Source organism: Pseudoliparis swirei, chromosome 18 (genome assembly GCF_029220125.1).
Source record: "Pseudoliparis swirei isolate HS2019 ecotype Mariana Trench chromosome 18, NWPU_hadal_v1, whole genome shotgun sequence".
In the NCBI taxonomy this organism is placed as follows: domain Eukaryota; kingdom Metazoa; phylum Chordata; class Actinopteri; order Perciformes; family Liparidae; genus Pseudoliparis; species Pseudoliparis swirei.
The window spans coordinates 5,607,149-5,625,087 of NC_079405.1; the positions used below are offsets into that span (position 1 = coordinate 5,607,149).

General features: G+C 42.4%; 1 protein-coding gene across 2 annotated transcripts in view; it reads right to left on the reverse strand.

Moving 5' to 3' along the window:
- LOC130208568 (membrane-associated guanylate kinase, WW and PDZ domain-containing protein 3-like) overlaps nucleotides 1-17,939 on the reverse strand; it is a 137,872-nt gene that overhangs the window by 46,491 nt on the left and 73,442 nt on the right. For both annotated transcript variants that reach the window (XM_056437770.1, XM_056437771.1), the window contains exon 2: nucleotides 5,066-5,182. In XM_056437770.1, the coding sequence (XP_056293745.1) occupies nucleotides 5,066-5,182 (117 nt within the window). The remainder of the gene's footprint in view (nucleotides 1-5,065; nucleotides 5,183-17,939) is intronic.

The window sequence follows — 17,939 nt, forward strand, 5'->3', positions numbered from 1 at the left end:
CCATCATCTGAACTCTGCTCTCATGCAGACGGTCTGTTCATCGGTAATGATCCTCCGCCCGCCGGTTCCGGAAACGGAAACCTTGTTTTACCTTGTAGATGTAGTCTCAACACGTCGATCGCGATCGCGCGACCTGCCAGTCGATCGCGTAGTAGTGTCGGTAGATAGACATGACAAAGAAGAGATTGGCCCCCACTGAGCATCTTCTGTTCTTCTCTTTGTTCTTTTTTTTAAAAAAAACGTCTGTTGTTTGTTGTATCTCCCAGCAGCAACATGTCATCTGTTGCTTCGCGTTGCGTTAACATATCTCCCGCGCCGCCGCCGCGCGCGGTGTGCGCGCATCGACGCGCCAAAAAACAAAAAAAAATCCTTGTCAATCTGTCCCCGTGTCCGGGCGGTGAGGTTTCAACTTGCAGCGGTGTCCCGCCCAGCCTGGCATCACGGCCCAGTTCGTCACACAAACCACACAGTCAGTTTGCCTCAGCAGCTGCTGAGGGAGATAGAGGGAGTGTAATGTAGTGTGGAGGAGTTAATGGTTGAGAGAGTTATGTATAACCTCCTGTTACCTTTACATATACTAACATATATTTACCCTCGGTCAATTGACCCCCAGCAATTAAAAAACCCAAAGAATTATAATTAATATTGCTGCCCAAGTTTAAGTGTGAGGTACTTTATTTGTTTTTTGACTACCTAAATATCCCTTTAAATAAATAAAAAGTTGATATTTCTTATATGTTTGACACAGTGAAAAACAGCCTGGGGTCAAATTGACCCCAAGAACACCATTATTAAACATGAATGGATGGGAATTGACCGAAAAGGTAACAGAGGGAGGGTTAAACATTCTGTTAGTGATGAATGTATTAATGTTCCATAAAAAAGAAAGAATTGCAGCACCATTGTATAGAAGAATGTATAAATGTATATATCCGTCTTTTGTCATAAATATATATGTTCTCACAAAATATACAGAATATATATGTGATTAATCATGATTAATCCACAAAAACCTGTGATTAACCCGATTAAAAATTGTAATCGTTTCACAGCCCTAGTATATATATTAATATATATGTATATACACATATATATATATATATACACATACATACACATATATATATATACACATACATACACATATATATACACACATATACATATATTAATATATATACACACACATATATTTATATATACACACATATATATATATATATTAATATATATACACACATATATATATATATATATATATATATATACAGGATGCACGGAGGACACAGCAGCAGGGCAGTGCGGCAATCACAGGCGAGTCAGGTCTGCAGGGTTTAAGAGTTTTTAATCAAATAAACAAAAAAAGAACTGAAAGTGTGGCTCAGTCTCGAGCTCCATCTCTTCCTCACACAATCTCTCTCAGCCGGCGCCGACTTACCGGCTTAACCTTCATCAGGCAGAGGAGAAGTCGCTCTTCTCCTCCCGTCGTGTTTCCCTCCTTACCCTTCGTTAGTCTCCCTGACGAGGAGATCACGATCAGGTGCGTCTCTTCTCACACCTGATGCCCATGCTCTCCTTAACGAGTGGGCGGAGCCTACTGGAATTTAGACTCCAGCCACCTCCCTCCCCCCTCAGGCCCTTACAGTGGTTCATCTCAGTTTGGCCAGTTGTCGAAAACAAACATGGAAATGCATGTCGAGATGATGCGTTCATAGACGACTGAGCAGCACTGAATTGATGCTAAAAAATAGATAAAAGAGCATAATTCAGACACCGAATTTACAAAAGAATACACATTAAGTGACTAAAAGTTATGTTTAGCTGGCCCGGTGATCTCCAGTCTATAGAAGCAGAAGTGATTCTCAATCATAAGTTAATTACAACTGTGCGTTTGGGCTCTCGACACTTTGGGGAGAAGTCTTTTGCCGCCCACTGGCTGAATTGAACACGTGTTCGCAGTGTCTCGTCAGTGTGAACCTCATCACTGACCTCTTTCAGTTTGAAGAAGAGCTTTGCTAAAGCAACACACCTGTTAATATTCCAGCTTGTCAAAAGCATTAATTATTGTGCACTTGACATCGAAAAAGGAAATCCAATTAAATTTTTTCAATGACTGAATATTATTCTATTCATATTCAGCTGCTGCTCGGAGGGATCTTTGTCTCTTTTCTATTTAATGTCCATCATTAAACTGCGTTTTGTTCTCCAGGTACAAATCTAACCTTTCTTACAACATAACATTTATTTCTAAAGAGGACCTTCTACAACCTAAAATGACATGTAATGTAATGTAATGAATACAATAAAAAATATATAAAGTTAACAAATCAAGCCTTCATGGCATGCAATCGTTGACTTTTGAATATATATATATAAATATATATATAAATATATATTAAAACATTTATATAAATATATATATATATATAAATATATATATAAATAAACGTATAAGGACCTTCTTCATGCTCCTGATATCAGGATGTGAATAGATCTTTATCACAACAGCAGCTGCATGCAGGAATATTACATTTTATAGTACATACATATTATTTGTACTGTTCGATTCTATTTGCCTTCTTGGGTCCCCAAAAATCCACTTAGAAATATGAATTATGCTTTCAACAGAAACACCACCAGGTTTGTTTTCTTTTTTCTTTTTTACAAGGCAGGTCGGGGGTAATTGAAACGGAGAGAAGGTGAAACAGAGAGGGTGAAGGATGGGAGTACGAATGGATGATGGAGGTGCCGTCACTGTGCGGGTCCTGGTCTCTTGCTCATTAAGACAGTAATTCAGAGAGTCAGTCTCATGCAGCCTGCTGGCTGCTCATGATGAATGGGTACAAAAAAAGGAGAAGAAGAAACTCAACGACCGCCACTATTGTACAGGGGGGAAAAGAAATTGGAAGCCATGTTTGCAGTGGTAGTTCGGATCAGGGTGTCCGTGAAGGTCAGGTGGATCTGGGCGACAGAAAGTGTGTGTGTGGACAGAGTGTGAGGACAGAGCAAGAGAGAATATCAGGTCGTCCTTCAGCAAGAAATCAGACGTTAGTAAAAATCCATTGTCATCCTTTCTCCGTCCACTTTTACCGAAAGTAAAAAAAGTGAATTAAATTCAAGTTACAGCAAAGCTCTGAAGGTGAGTGGCAGATATATAAAATGAAGAGGGGGGTATGTCACCTCAGGAGCAGCCGCTCTGCAGGTGATTAAAACCTTGACTACACTCAATTATGGCGCATATTAACATATTTTAAGCCAAAAATATCTGCGTGAACATCATCACAGTTTCTCAGTCTCTGGTGCTTTACAGATGCTTTACAGATGTTTTACAGATGCTCTGCAGTATCTCTTCAAGCATCAGCGATCATAGAGGAGATGTCTTCAAGTCAGTTACAGTCATACAGGCTCATATAATAGATGCAGTATTAATTACCAAGCCTTTTTTTAAGCCTCATAATCATCTTCGCTGCGACTGTAATTTGCACTCTATTAATACGCAGACTGATGCTGTTTAATAAGTATTTCCCGAGAAAATTATATGTGGAAGTGTTTGCAAATGTGGCAAATAACTCACAGTTTTTTGCAACCCACACAAACCTTAATCAGGATATTAATCTGCATCTGACAGCCGGTTCACTCTAATTTTGGTAATTTTCACGCTGTTATTTATAAGATTAGAACATCCGAGCTCACGAAACCCGACCCGGATAAACACAGGAGTGAAACGTGTTGGCACTTTACCGATAAATACACGATGTGTTGTCTACAAGCACATTTGTCACTATTGCCGAACTACCAATACATACAACACAGCAATTATACAGACTGTTGAATCAACATTGTTCTTGCAATCAAAATCGACATTTCAATTTGGCATGAATTACCGTTCCCCTGAAAACGCACACAGCTGCTGTTCTTTGCAGCGGTTCTTGGCATTACCCAGCAGTACCAACCTTTTTCATTTACCACTCCATTAAAGAATGACAGTTGTTGATTCGGGGCGGGGGGGGGGGGGGGGGGGGGTTCCTCGAGGGAGCGAATATGCACACAGAAAAATAATGGTTCTTAAATGGTTCTTTAAAAGGCTTTGTGGTTCTATGAAGAACCGTCATCTAACGAAGAACCATTCTTTCGTTTGAGGCACCTTTCTAGGTTATTTGAAGAACTAGTTGAGGAAATGGTTCTTTAAAGAACCCTGGTTTGAAAGGCTCTTTGTGGAACCAGAAATGGTGCCTTCAAGAGCCATGTTTTAAAGGTTTTTTGAGATACCTTTATAGGTTCTTTAAAGAACCCTTTAAGGAAATGGTTCTTTAGAGAACCCTGGTTTGAAAGATTCCTTGTGGAACCAGAAATGGTGCCTTCAAGAACCATGTTTTAAAGGTTTTTTGAGACACCTTTATAGGTTCTCTGAAGAACCCTTTAAAGAAATAATTCTTTAGAGAACCCTGGTTTGAAAGGTCCTTTGTGAAACCATAAATGGTGACTTAAAGAACCATGTTTTGAAGGTTCTTTGAGATACCTTTCTAGGTTATTTGAAGAACTATTTGAGGAAATGGTTCTTTAGAGAACCCTGGTTTGAAAGGTTCCTTGTGGAACCAGAAATGGTGCCTTAAAGAACCATGTTTTAAAGGTTCTTTGAGATAACTTTATCGGTTCTTTGAACAACTATTTAAGGAAATGGTTCTTTAAAGAACCCTGGTTTGAAAAGTTTGTGGAACCAAACATGGTTCTTCTATGGTACCACTCTGAAGAACCATTTTCGGTTCCAGATGGCCAGATGTGGCTTAGACTGTGAGCATACGGGGCAGAAGAAGATAAGTTACATGGGGGCTCAAGACGTGTCCTTGATATCAGGTTGCTATGGTGACATAGAGAGTGTGTGTGTGTGTGTGTGTGCGGTGTAGAGTGTGTGACTGTGTGGCGTAATAGAAACAGATCGCCAGTGGGTTGTGTTTCCAGCTGTGTGGCGGATTGAAAACATCCTCATGGTTCCCATCAAGGTGTGGTCATATGGAACGCCGCTATGCAGTGGAGGAAGGCTCCTCTGTGGATTCGTGGTACTCACAGGGGATGGTGCGCAGGTACAGGTTGTCCCGTATCACCTGTTGGAGCTTGTGGTCCAGCGAGCCCTTCTGGAACTGCAGACTGAGGTAGTGGCGCAGGTCCGTGTTCAGTACTTTACCTGCAGAAACAAGAGGCGGGAAGGGTCAACGCAACTCTCGTACACACGGAAATCTACCCAAGTGACCTGTGGCCTCACAACGTGGTCGATAGCTCAGAGTTAGATTCAGAGCGCAGAAGTTTTGGACATTGGGAATGGAATGTGTACATTAAATAGAAAATCTACTTATAGGGCAAAAAGGTGTTAAAATGTCGTAGAACAAGTCAATAACGTGAAAACGATGGAGGTCATGTCCATATATTGAAGGATAAGTGGATAACATTAACATCTTGTTTTGTTTGTTTGTTTGTGTATTTTATTCAGTCAATCAAATCAAATACAATACAATATTATTCTATATAATATACAAAAGAGAAAGACTGAAAAGGTATAGGTAGAAGCAAAAAATGCTTATAAATTCCTCTCCTAAATTAAAATCAAATAAATCAGAAAATTAATATAAAATAAAGAAAAAAAACAACAACAATATCTTCAAGGTCACGTCCATATATCGTATGAATCCATGACGTTAAAATTATCCAGATTATATATTGAGAAGTTGAAAGGTCATGTCCATATATTGTGGGATAAGATGAACATTTTCTAGCTCCATATATCGAATAAATCCAGGATGTTAAAATCATCCATTAAATGATCAATATATTGAAAAGTTGAGAAGTTAAAAAATGAAGGAGGTTATGTCCATATATTGAAGGATAAGTGGATAACATTAACATCTTCAAGGTCACATCCATATATCGTATGAATCCATGACGTTAAAATGATCCAGGCATGTTGATATATTGATAAGTTGAAAGGTACACATGATGGAGGCCATGCCCATATATCGAATAAATCCAGGATGTTAAAATCATCCATTAAATGATCAATATATTGAAAAGTTAAGAAGTTAAAAAACAATGGAGGTCATGTCCATATATTGTATAAATCCATGATGTTAAAATGATCGAGATATGTCGATATATTGATAAGTTGAAAGGTCATGTTCATATATTGTAGGATAAGATTAACATTTTCGAGGTCCATATTTAGTATTGTTATTGTGTTTTGTGTATATATTTTGATTCCTCTGTGTATTTAGTATTAGTATTAAGTATTGGTATTGAGTTTTGTGTATATATTTTGTTTCCTGTGTATATTTAGTATTTTAGTATTAGTATTTAGTGTTGTTATTGTGTTTTATTTTTATCTTTTTATTTTTATTAATGCTCTAATGTGCACCCGCTGCTGTGATCCTGAAATGTCCCCACTCTAGGACTAATAAAAGATTATCTTATCTTATATCGAATAAATCCATAATGTTAAAATCATAGAAATAATGATCAATATATTGACAAGTTAAGAAGTAAAAAAACGATGGAGGTCATGTCCAAATATTATAGGATAACATTAACATCTTCAAGGTCATGTCCATATATATCGTATGAATCCATGACGTTAAAATGATCCAGGGCATGTCGATATATATTGATAAGAAGGCAAACACGATGGACTTCATGTGTAAATATCGTGAAAGGCGGAGCTCCGGGTGCATTTCTTCGGATTGCGTGACCTTCGTTCTCGTGCGGAGGTCAAATAAAGGAAAAACCTCTTAAAGCTCTTTTTCGATGAACCTAAGTGATCAGAATAGATATATTTTTTGGCACACAAGTTTATTTTTTATAGTTGCAATATCATACGCAGGTTTAAACATGCGGTACACGCCCGTAGGACCACCTGCTGTGCCGGGCTGAGAGTTTACATCTTAGTTTATTCACCTTTTAATCCCAGTTTGATCCCCGAGGGGAGATTGTAGCCGACAGGGAGGAGGAAGGTTGAACTGATTTGATAAACTCTCCTCCTTAAATCCACTTCAAATATTAAGGGTGAATTGAGATTTAAGGTACAAGAGATGGATGTTTGGCCCAGGAACACTTGAGGTGGCAAAGATAGCGTGACGCTGCGCTAGAATGGTTTTTTTCTGGATTATTCGGCAGCTTGTTAAAAACACAGAGGACAAAACTGGACTCTTTGTCATCGCCGCCTTCGTTCGTGCGAAGCGCCGCGTGAGGAATCCAAACCGCTAAGTGACAGAAGAAGGAAGCCACGCGCTCCGCTGCCTTCGCGGTTTAAACGGCGACGAGCTCGCGCGGGCCTCGGAAAAATACTTTCCACCAAAGATGCGCGACGCATTTAAAAAAAAGTGAGGCGGGCGGAGCGAAAGAGAGAGAAAAAAGAAAGAAGATAAAACGGAAAAAGATTTTCGCCTTTGCTCTCAACTCCCAGAAGCCTTTGTAGAAGAAAAAAAACAAAGCAAAGTTTGAGGCGGAGGAAAGACTTCAAGAGTCGTCACGCACGAGTCGGGGGGGAAAGCTTTGCTCTGAAAGAACACGGCGAAGAGTTTTGGAGGAAAAAGAACAGGAAGAGATCTTCTGTGTCTTGTCTGCCTTGAGCTTCATTCAGCGTGAGCGTCATCACTTGACAGATGGGGAGGAGGGGAGGGTGCTTTGAAACAGTTGGACTGCAGAGGAGTAATCATCTCTCTCTCTCTCTCTCTTTTCCCCCTCCTCTCCGTTGCAGCAGGACTCCTCTCTCTGCGTTGCCATGCATACCAATCAGCAGGACGAAGAATGTAGCTGTAGTGTACGAGCTCATCGAGAGACGGCCGATAGGAGAACCGTGACCTTGAGGAACGTTTCAGCTTTTTTATTTAAAGGTTTCTTCAACGCTTAAATCTCTTCTTTTTTTTTGGGAGGCCGTTGTTGACTCGCATCATAAAATTCCACTTTGTGTCCCATCTGACGCTGTTCTAGGAGCGGTCATCCTAGCGGGCCTTGGCTTTTCAGAATAAAAGCTTGCGTGCTGCGGCACAGCTGGTCTCAAGCAAGCAAAGGCCCCATGTGGCAACTTAATATCAAAAAAGGGTCCCAGAATTTTTTTCTTTTTGTTCAAATCCAGCTCACGCACGAGGGAGTACATCATCAAAAACATGTCGGTTTCAACGAACCGCATATGCTTTCAGCGAGTGATGTCGCATCCAAGCGAGGATTCAACATCGTTGGCTTCACATCGGTCCTGCAGCCTCATCCTGAAGCCAGAACACGCCCACAATAAATAAAATACTTGAATTCATCATCAATCTGCTGGTTATCCCGGTTGTAGCCAAAAGCTAAAACACTCCTTTGTCCAATGGCTTGAATAAATACTTAGTCATCATATTTACTGTCAATATTACAACAGTGAGACCTCCGAGGATGAGTGTACAGTGCGTCACCATCTTTCGAGTACATGCCTTTTATTTCAGCCTCCGAAAATAGAAAGTCGGATATGAACTCTTGACTCCTGCCAATACACTTTGAATATCTTGGTTATTTATTTCCTTCGCATTGAAAATGCGGAAGGTAATGTTTTGATTGGCGTGTATTTATTTATTTGTATGTGTGTTTGCGTGTTATTCGCATAACTCAAAAATTATTAAACCGAATCACATGAAATTTGGTGGGATGATTGGTTATTATCTGGGGACCATTTAAATAGATGTTAGGGTCGACCGGGTCAAAGGTCAAGGTCAAGATCATGAAAAGGTCAACATCTTCTTTGAATCGCGTGGGATGATTGGTTATTATCTGGGGACCATTTGAATAGATTTTGGGGTCGACCGGGTCAAAGGTCAAGGTCATGAAAAGGTCAACATCTTCTTTGAATCGCATGAAATTTGGTGGGATGATTGGTTATTATCTGGGGACCATTTGAATAGATTTTGGGGTCGACCGGGTCAAAGGTCATGAAAAGGTCAAAATCTTCTTTGAATCTCATGAAATTTGGTGGGATGATTGGTTATTATCTGGGGACCATTTGAATAGATTTTGGGGTCGACCGGATCAAAGGTCAAGGTCAGGGTCATGAAAAGGTCAACATCTTCTTTGAATCGCATGAAATTTGGTGGGATGATTGGTTATTATCCGGGGACCATTTGATTAGATTTTGGGATCGATCGGGTCAAAGGTCAAGGTCATGAAAAGGTCAACATCTTCTTTTTACCATAGCACGGTAAATTTTTATCCAATTGGCATGCAACTAATGCCAAAATGTGGCGAAGATATGCGCTCTACCGAGTGCCCGTTGTAGTTTGTATTTGCAAATGTCTTTTATTTCCTTTCCAGGTCTTGGTTCTTCCTCTTTGAATCTCCGCACGGAGATGTCTTGGAAAACCTTTTTCCCCCTCGTCTTCCTTCAGTGCTTTTGTTCTCTCCTCGTCGAAGCCGTTGCAGACTGGCTGGTTCCCAGGTCATGGGGAGGTTGTCCTCCTCGAAATCTCCCTGACCCTGAGCTATTCACATCAAATACTACGCGGTGCACCAAGCCCTTAATTGAAAGCTAATGAAACTATTTTTTCCTTTGATGATGAAAGAACGGTGAACGTCTTCTCGCGGGCGTTCAGGGATCTCTGGAAGTCGAGCCGTAGACGCTCGGGGCTGCGTCGTAGAGTCAGGAGGCGTCTGACTGGAAGATAGTCGAGCAAGCTCGCTCAGACACACACACACACACACACACTGGTTTGATCTGTTCATTGCGGTCCAAGTGCAGTGTGGCCTGTGTGGCTTCCTGGGTCCTGTCAGACACCGTTAGTGAGGCCGTGTCACACGTCAGAGATCCTCAGCGTTCCTTGAGTTGTGTCTCTTTGTAGTTGTGTGGTTCTCTTTGTCGTCTTGCTGTGTCTCTTTTTAGTCGTTGTGTGTCTCTTTATGGTCTTTTCAAAGCTGTTTTGCATCTCTTTGTAGTCGTTTTGTGTCTCTTTGTAGTCTTGTTGTGTCTCTTTTTAGTCATTGCGTGTCTCTTTATTGTCGTTTTATGTCTCTTTGTAGTCGTTTTATGTCTCTTTGTAGTCGTTTTGTGACTCTCTGTAGTCGTTTAATGTCTCTTTGTAGTCTTTTTGTGTCTCTATGTAGTCTTTTTGTGTCTCTTTGTAGTCGTTTTGTGTCTCTATGTAGTCTTTTTGTGTCTCTTTGTAGTCTTTTTGTCTCTTTGTAGTCTTTTTGTGTCTCTATGTAGTCTTTTTGTGTCTCTTTGTAGTCGTTTTGTGTCTCTTTGTAGTCGTTTTGTGTCTCTTTGTAGTCGTTTTATGTCTCTTTGTGTTTTTTCCCCCTCTTCATAGTTGTCTCTTTATGGTATTTTCAAAGCTGTTTTGCATCTCTTTGTAGTTGTGTTGTTCTCTTTGTAGTTGTGTTGTTCTCTTAGTAGTCGTTGTGTGTCTCTTTACGGTTTTTCCCCTCTTCATCGTCTCTTTGTGGTCTTCTTTAAGCAGTTTTGTTTCATCCTCTTCGTGATCTTTGGTGACTCTCTGTAGTCGTTTCATGTCTCTTTGTGGTCATTTTGAGTCTCCTCCTGGTTCCTAGGTGCATTTTTGAGCGACATATTGCCGGGGAGGCCTCTGACATCTTCAGTACTCCGCTCATGGCCAAGAAGATGCAGCCCAGTAACAGTTTACTACACAACATCATAAGGTTGTGTGGTAACTAAGAAAGAGACAGAAATGTGAGAAAAGAGAACACATGCCCCCGCATGTGTTCTCTTTTCTCACATTTCTGTCTTTTATACCGTTCTCTCGTTACTCAACTTTTACAATTTGAATAATTTGTCCATTCCGCGATGATTGCAGTCAATGAGACGGCAGAAAATGATCCCTAATTCATTTCCTGTCAGTTATATCATGATCTACGTTTCTCGGGCTTCCTTCCAAAGGAGATGAGATGAGAGTAATCAAGCGACGGGTTCCCTGTAAGTGAAGCCGTCGAAGCTTTCCACTCAACTCGTCCACGGATCCTCTGTCATTCATTTCGTGTGCATGAAACGACGGCAGAGGATGCGTTAAAGAGCGAGGTCGCCCACGGGAACCCCTCGGCAGCACGTCGCCATTTCACCATCGGCAGAAGTCCTCTCCTCAGAAATCTGGAGGCTCTGGGAATTTTTGTTTGGTTTTTTTGCCTGGAAACCCGAGTGAAGCGACAGCCTGTTAACATCCTCACTGAGACCAACACCTCACGCAGAAGCCACAGAATCACATTCACACCCCGAGCTCGAGACATAACTCTCTCACACACACTCTCTCACACACACACACACAGAGACACGCATAAGCACATGTCAAGCATCCGTTTGAATGGGTTCGTTCCGCTAACGTTGTTAGGCACTTGTCAAAGTTTGTGAAGATTATTACATAATGTTGTAATACTGATAACACGTCACGTCATTACCTTCGCATTGAAAATGCGGAAGGTAATGTTTTGATCGCCATTTATTTATTTGTATGCGTGTTACTCGCATAACACAAAAAGTATTAAACCAAATCGCATGAAATTTGGTGGGATGATTGGTTATTATCCGGGGACCATTTGATTCGATTTTGGGATCGATCGGGTCAAAGGTCAAGGTCATGAAAAGGTCAAAATCGAATTTTTACCATAGCACGGTCGATTTGTATCCAATTGGCATGCAACTAATGCCAACATGTTCATAATTCAATGCCCAATCTTGTGATATGCGAAGGTATGCGCTCTACCGAGTGCCCATTCTCGTTCTTAACTGTGTTGAGTTCACTGTAAGCCATAAAAGAAGGAACAAATAAAATCCAACATCAGTTATGTAATGAATATGTGTTTGATTACAGTTAATTCATACATTTTCTTTAAACCTTGTCAGCTATGTCCTTAATTTTTTGCTAAAATGTTGTCAACATGTTATGGGCAATTGTGTTGTTTTATTTTATATTTTTTACGAAGGATTCTCGCAAGACGAGAGGTTGTTGTCAAATAACCGATTTACTCGTTAGCTTGTACTCAAAGCCGCTTGTGGCAGCGTCTGCTTGTATTCCTCTGATTTCACGTGTTTTCATGCACCGCCGTGAAAGAAAAATCTATAACGTTTCTGTTTTCATTGAATCCGTTTTCGCCCTTCACGCTTCCACTGTGTAACCCTCGCGTTTTGTAACAGTTTAGCTGTTTTGTAATAGTTGTTTTCATCCTCGTCAATCCAACTCCCTTCACCTGCCTCTGATCACCTCGTTAGTCCCTCATTCCCTTCACCTGGTCATCATGCCCATCTCACCTGCAGCCCATCCCCTCATTAGTCCCTCACTATTTAGCTCCCTCACTTCCACTTGTCCTTTGCCAGATTGTCTTGTGTTTTCGTGCCAAGTTCTCCAGCGTTATTAGAGTATATTCCTGACCTGCCTGCCCTGACCTCTGATTCTCTGCCCCGCCCCTTTTTGGACTTGTTTGCTTCATCGACTGATCTCCGGTTTCGACCCAGCCTGTTTCCAACCAAAGACAGTATTCTTTGTTACTCCTGTCTGAGTCGTGCTTTTGGGTCCACTCTAATAGCGCCGTGACACGTTTCATGTCACGACACTATGAATTGTGGGTAGTTTCCTATGGCAAAAAGTCTGCAGGAATGTGTTTACAAAAAGGGCTCAAAATGTCAGAGAGATCGGGATTGGATCGGTGGAACATGCATGTGACATGTGAAAGGGAACCCAAATGGTTCGTTGAATAACAAGTTTTCTGATATAAGCTGCCGCCCACAAAATTCATATTTCACTTTGTGGGATGGTCACTCAAGGTATCTAAATCTATGAAAACAAGCAATGAAAAAAGTGTGGTTCGCCCTTTAAATGGACAGACAGACACCATCTCCACTGTGGTATTAACATACTCTCTGGTGTTCGTTTAATCCCCCCCAAAAAAACGAATGTTACGAGGACATTTCTAGAACTATTTCTCCAGGGAGCGGCGGTGCACGGATTTCTCTCTCCTAATCTACTTGATGGCACGCCAGGCGCTTATTATGACATTTCATTCTGACGCGTCCTCCCCGAGGCGAGCGGGACGTCCCCGGGGAGGTCATTAGCTCCGTTGCCTGTCTGTTAATTACCAGACTTCTGAACGGGGAATATGTCGTCGGGTCCGGTGCTGCGACCCGACACCTCGGTCAACTCACGGAGAGGAAAAAAAGGACTAAAGCGGCAGGAATTCTCTTTGCATTTAGCCGAAGACATTTCGGAAAGTCACGTTGGTTCACACGTGCTCCTGGAACACGTCTGCACCGACTCTCGTCCTCACGACGGCCCTTCCTTTGTCTTTTCTCTGCATGATATGTTACCGGTGGGACATCCGGACACTTGCTGTAATACATCATGCAGGATACGCTTTCATCCCAAAATATATTGACTGTGCAACTGGTGGATCATTTTTAAGTAGGGGAGGCACTGTCAAGTCAAACGTGGTTAGATTTTCTATCCGGAATTTATAAATAGAAATTAAAACATGTAAATAGGAATATAGATAATTGGGATGTAAACAAAGCACGTAGGAATAATTAGAGATAATTGTAAAATAAAACAAGCAATTGGGATCCATCACAGTTTACTTCACAGCCAAGGGAAGCCTTGTTATTTACCGTGAAAATTTGCTATTCATTTCATTGTAAAGCTCATTGACCTATTAGAGGGTCAGCTTACGTTTTTAAACGTGCAACACACAAAAATCCCACAAATTAAACGACAAAAATACCCCCCCCCCCCCACACACACACACACACACACACACGACCGTGGTCACGGTTGAAGGAAATCGAGCGATGAACAGCGGCCTGCGTTTGTTTTTGTTTCCCCATCCGACCACCGCGCTGCAGACTTTGTTCAATACTTCTTCATTTTGCGTAAAAAACGGTCAAGTGTCATAAATCCTAGGACCACTAGGGGGCTTCGCCACTAATTAATTGCAAGCATTTGACATGTTTGGGGTTTATGCAGTCATTGTTCCTGAGATGAATGTTGTTAAAAAAAAAAAAAATGTAAACACAGAACTTTCTTTCAAGTTAAGAAGAGATTTCAGAGTTTGTGTGCATCAAAAGATGTCGTCTCTATTTGACGTCATATATATTCCATGAGAGGGGCCCAAGGGTGAAAGCTACATCGATGTGTCACCTTCTGGTATTGACTCCCGCTGCCTCAGCTGAGAACAGATCTTTCTTCTACTTCCCTCTCGTATGTATATGATATAAGATATATAATAGCCGGTCAGTGCAAGGAGCTCGATATATATATCCCTGGCTACACAACTCCCACCGGGCTTCTGCAGGAAGTGTATGTGTTTGACGGTTGTCACAATGTTGTGGTATGGAATTCATTAATAATAAGGCGATACTGCAGGAGGATTCATCCATTCCTCCAAACCCAGTGACATCAATAACAAAGTCGAGGAAGCCTCTTCATGATTAAAGTGAAGAACATGTATTTTGCATGTAATGTGTCACAGTAACTGTGTATATGATGTCACAATACTGCTCCAGTTATTACAAAGTTTCTCAAGAAATGAAATTAAAACTAAGCAAGAAGGGAGTAAACATGAGCACGTGACCCAAAACAACATGGCGGCCATGCGTCGAGCTGGCTTTGGCGTGCTCTGCCTCTCGGGATGTCTCACGCACTCTGAGGCCCCCCCCCCCCGGTGCTTCTTTCACTCTTTTGCCTCGAAATCCTTCTGTCTTAATGCCTTTATTCACCGATATCGGCAGGCTAGACGGTGGCCGCCTCGACGTTGACCTCCCTCGCCGTCCATCACGGGGTGGAGGACAGGTCACCACGAGCATCCTCCTCCTCCTCCCCCCCCCCCCCCCCCCGGGGCACTCAGTCAAAACGAGGCACCGCTAAAAGGCACCAGGACCTCTGGTTTGCCTCCTCTCATCACTCTCCTGGCCTGACAGCTTCGACCCCCCCCGCCCCCTCCTCCTCACACCTCATCTTCCTCCGTCCTGCTCTCGAACCTCGCAGCCTCTCGTGGCCATTTTGGGGGACAGAAATTGCCTCCAGGCACCTTTGAGCGTGGAGATTAAATTTTCAGATAGTCGTACGTCAGATCGGGATCCCCGGAGGGGGGAGGGGGGAGGGGGGGGAGGCACAGCATCAACCTGGCTCATAATCTCACACACACCCTCCTGCATACGCCGGCTGTGGAATCTCTCTTCACTCTTATGTAACCGCCGCGGCTGGAGGAGTTCTGCATCGGCGTTAGCGGCTCGTCTGATTGGCCGCTGCTCTTCCAGGTGGCTGCAGAGCCATGTCAAGTTAAACAGGCCTACACACACACACACACACACACACACTGTCACTTCACCTCATGTAGGCAGTGGGACAGAGGTCTGGCATAAGCGGCTTAACCCTCCTGTTACCTTTAGGGTCAATTTGACCCCATTCAATGTTTAATGTCGGTGTTCTTTGGGGTCAATTTGACCCCAGGCTGTTTTTCACTGTCAAACATATAAGAAATATCAACTTTTTTATTTATTTAAAGGGCTATTTAGGTAGTCAACAAACACACATAAAGTACCTCACACTTAAACTTGGAAAACAATATTAATTCTAATAATTTTCTGGAGGTTTTAATTGCTGGGGTCAAATTGACCCAGAGGGTAAAATATGTCAGTAAATATGAAGGTAACAGGAGGGTTAAACATTGAATGGGGTCAAATTGACCCTAAGGCAACAGGAGGGTTAAAAGGGTCAACGACAGGGAAGAGAGGAAAGCATACATTAAAATACAAAGAAACCCAGCGAGGTGATTTAATTTGTTGTTTCAGGTCTGATGATGTCGGCAAATCATTCCGAGACGATGCGTGATGATTACTGACGCACACAAAAGGCAGTGTGTACTGAGAGTGTGTTACTGCGGCACCTTGAACTACCTGAATTACTCCTCATGATGTAATGACATGCTGGAGTGAAACTATTACACAATGGACTGGATTATGTTTAAGGGAAATCTGATACTTGCTCTATGGGGGGTGGAGGGAGGAAAGAGAAAGGAAGGAGGAAGAAAAAGTGTGAGAAGAGGTGGTGAGAAGATGGAGGAGTGTCGCCCTCCAGGTCCCGAGTCATTACGTCGCTCTGTCTCGCCTCGCTCCTCTTTTTTTTTAGTTTTTTTGCCTTCATGGAGTCTGGCTCCTCTCCATCTCACATCTCTTCTTCTACTCTCTCTTTAATGAGTAGTCTTATGGCCTCGGCCTCTGTTCTATCATTAATGTGGCCTGTGCAGAAGGAGGCAGCGAACAACACACACTTCACATCCCACGGGGGTCCTGAGCATCCGGCCCAGACAACAAGTCTGCAAAAACCTCATAATAAGAGTAATAATAATAAAATCCGCCCGACCGACGTTGGCACAATATTGACGAGAAGTGACCTTCGCTCTCCTTCGCGGAAGAAACATAAAGTTCATCTAAATCTGCTGAATGTTAATAACAAGGGGAACATTTTTGTAAAATGTGTGTATTCAATTTTAGAGTAACAACTCTTGTGCATCAAAGCGCACATAACTGCGATTGACTAATTTTTAAAGTAACTTTCCCATTTTCATAAAAAAAATATTATAATGAGAAATTTCTAAATCTGCATGAAACAAATATGAATGGAAACATGACTAACAACACAATGCTTTACCGCTGATATTAAACATACTTCACCATCCTAGATGAGGGTGTCATTTAGGAATGTCATTAATTTTACAGGCATTTAGTCAAAAGTAAAAAAAAAAAAAAAAATGCAGACTTGCTGTTGGCACTTTAAGAAAAATAGAAATGATCAAAGTAATCAGTCTACAACTCATGCTTCAGACGTCATGGATAAGAGAAGCAAATTACATCCAATAGCTGCTGCGACATTTCACTCAAAACTACCAACGTCCACCTGTTGGTGGCGCTAGAATGAAACACATTTGGTAGGATTCATCCTCAGGGAACCACGAACGCCTGGATGGGATTTCATGGCAATCCATCTGATGGATGTTGAGACATTTCTGTGGCTAACAAAGCAAATTAAACGGCCACCGTGAGAGCTTCTACACTCAATACGGCACAATACCGTTTTTTATATATTTTGACATGTTCGATCAATAAGCACCGCCCGATTGCTTTCTCCAGTCAAATAAATCGGTTCCCCCATCTGGTGCTGCGCATGTTGCTTTTTGATGAATTAATATTGTTACTCAACTGCATCTAGAGACTTCTCCGGCCTCAGAGCGCCCTCCTTGTGTTTATATCATTCAGCTTCTACTCCAATCCACGCGTTTCCCCCTCTGGCCAAGCGCAGCCAATCAGCTCGGAGAAACCTGGTTCTCATGCAAAAAAAAATACATCTGGCACAGAATGCATGCAAGTCGCAGAGAGAGAGAGAGAGAGAGAGAGAGAGAGAGAGAGAGAGAGGGAAAGAGAGAGAGAGAGAGAGAGAGAGAGGAGAGAGAGAGAGAGAGAGGGAGAGAAAACAAGTTCTTCGAGTTACACCGATGACAACAAGTGTGACTCAAGTTGTTCCCCCGCTAGTGGGAGGAGTCTCTCTATGTCTAACCCCAAACTTTTTTGTCGAATCATGCCCCGCCCCCCTCCCTCCCGTGTGTTTCGTGAAGCAAGAACTGGGCCTGACGTATTCAATTATTGAAAGGCGGGATGAAACGGCGAGCGGGAGAACGTATCTGTGGAGGCCGACCGACACGCCGAGGCAGGCGGGAAGACAAAAGGCCCGGATCGTGAGCGCGGCAACAGGATCCTCACCCCGGCTCCGCGAGGACCGCTGAGGAGCGCCGTTCACTCGCCGTAATGCACAGAGCTCATCAGGCTTTGCCTTGTCATGTTTAAATGAGTCTGCGACGGGCAGAGAAAGGGCCGAGTCATCCTTCGGCCGAGATGGTCGACGAGTGCCGTAGAGTCCGCGGCTTTGCCCATTAATCCT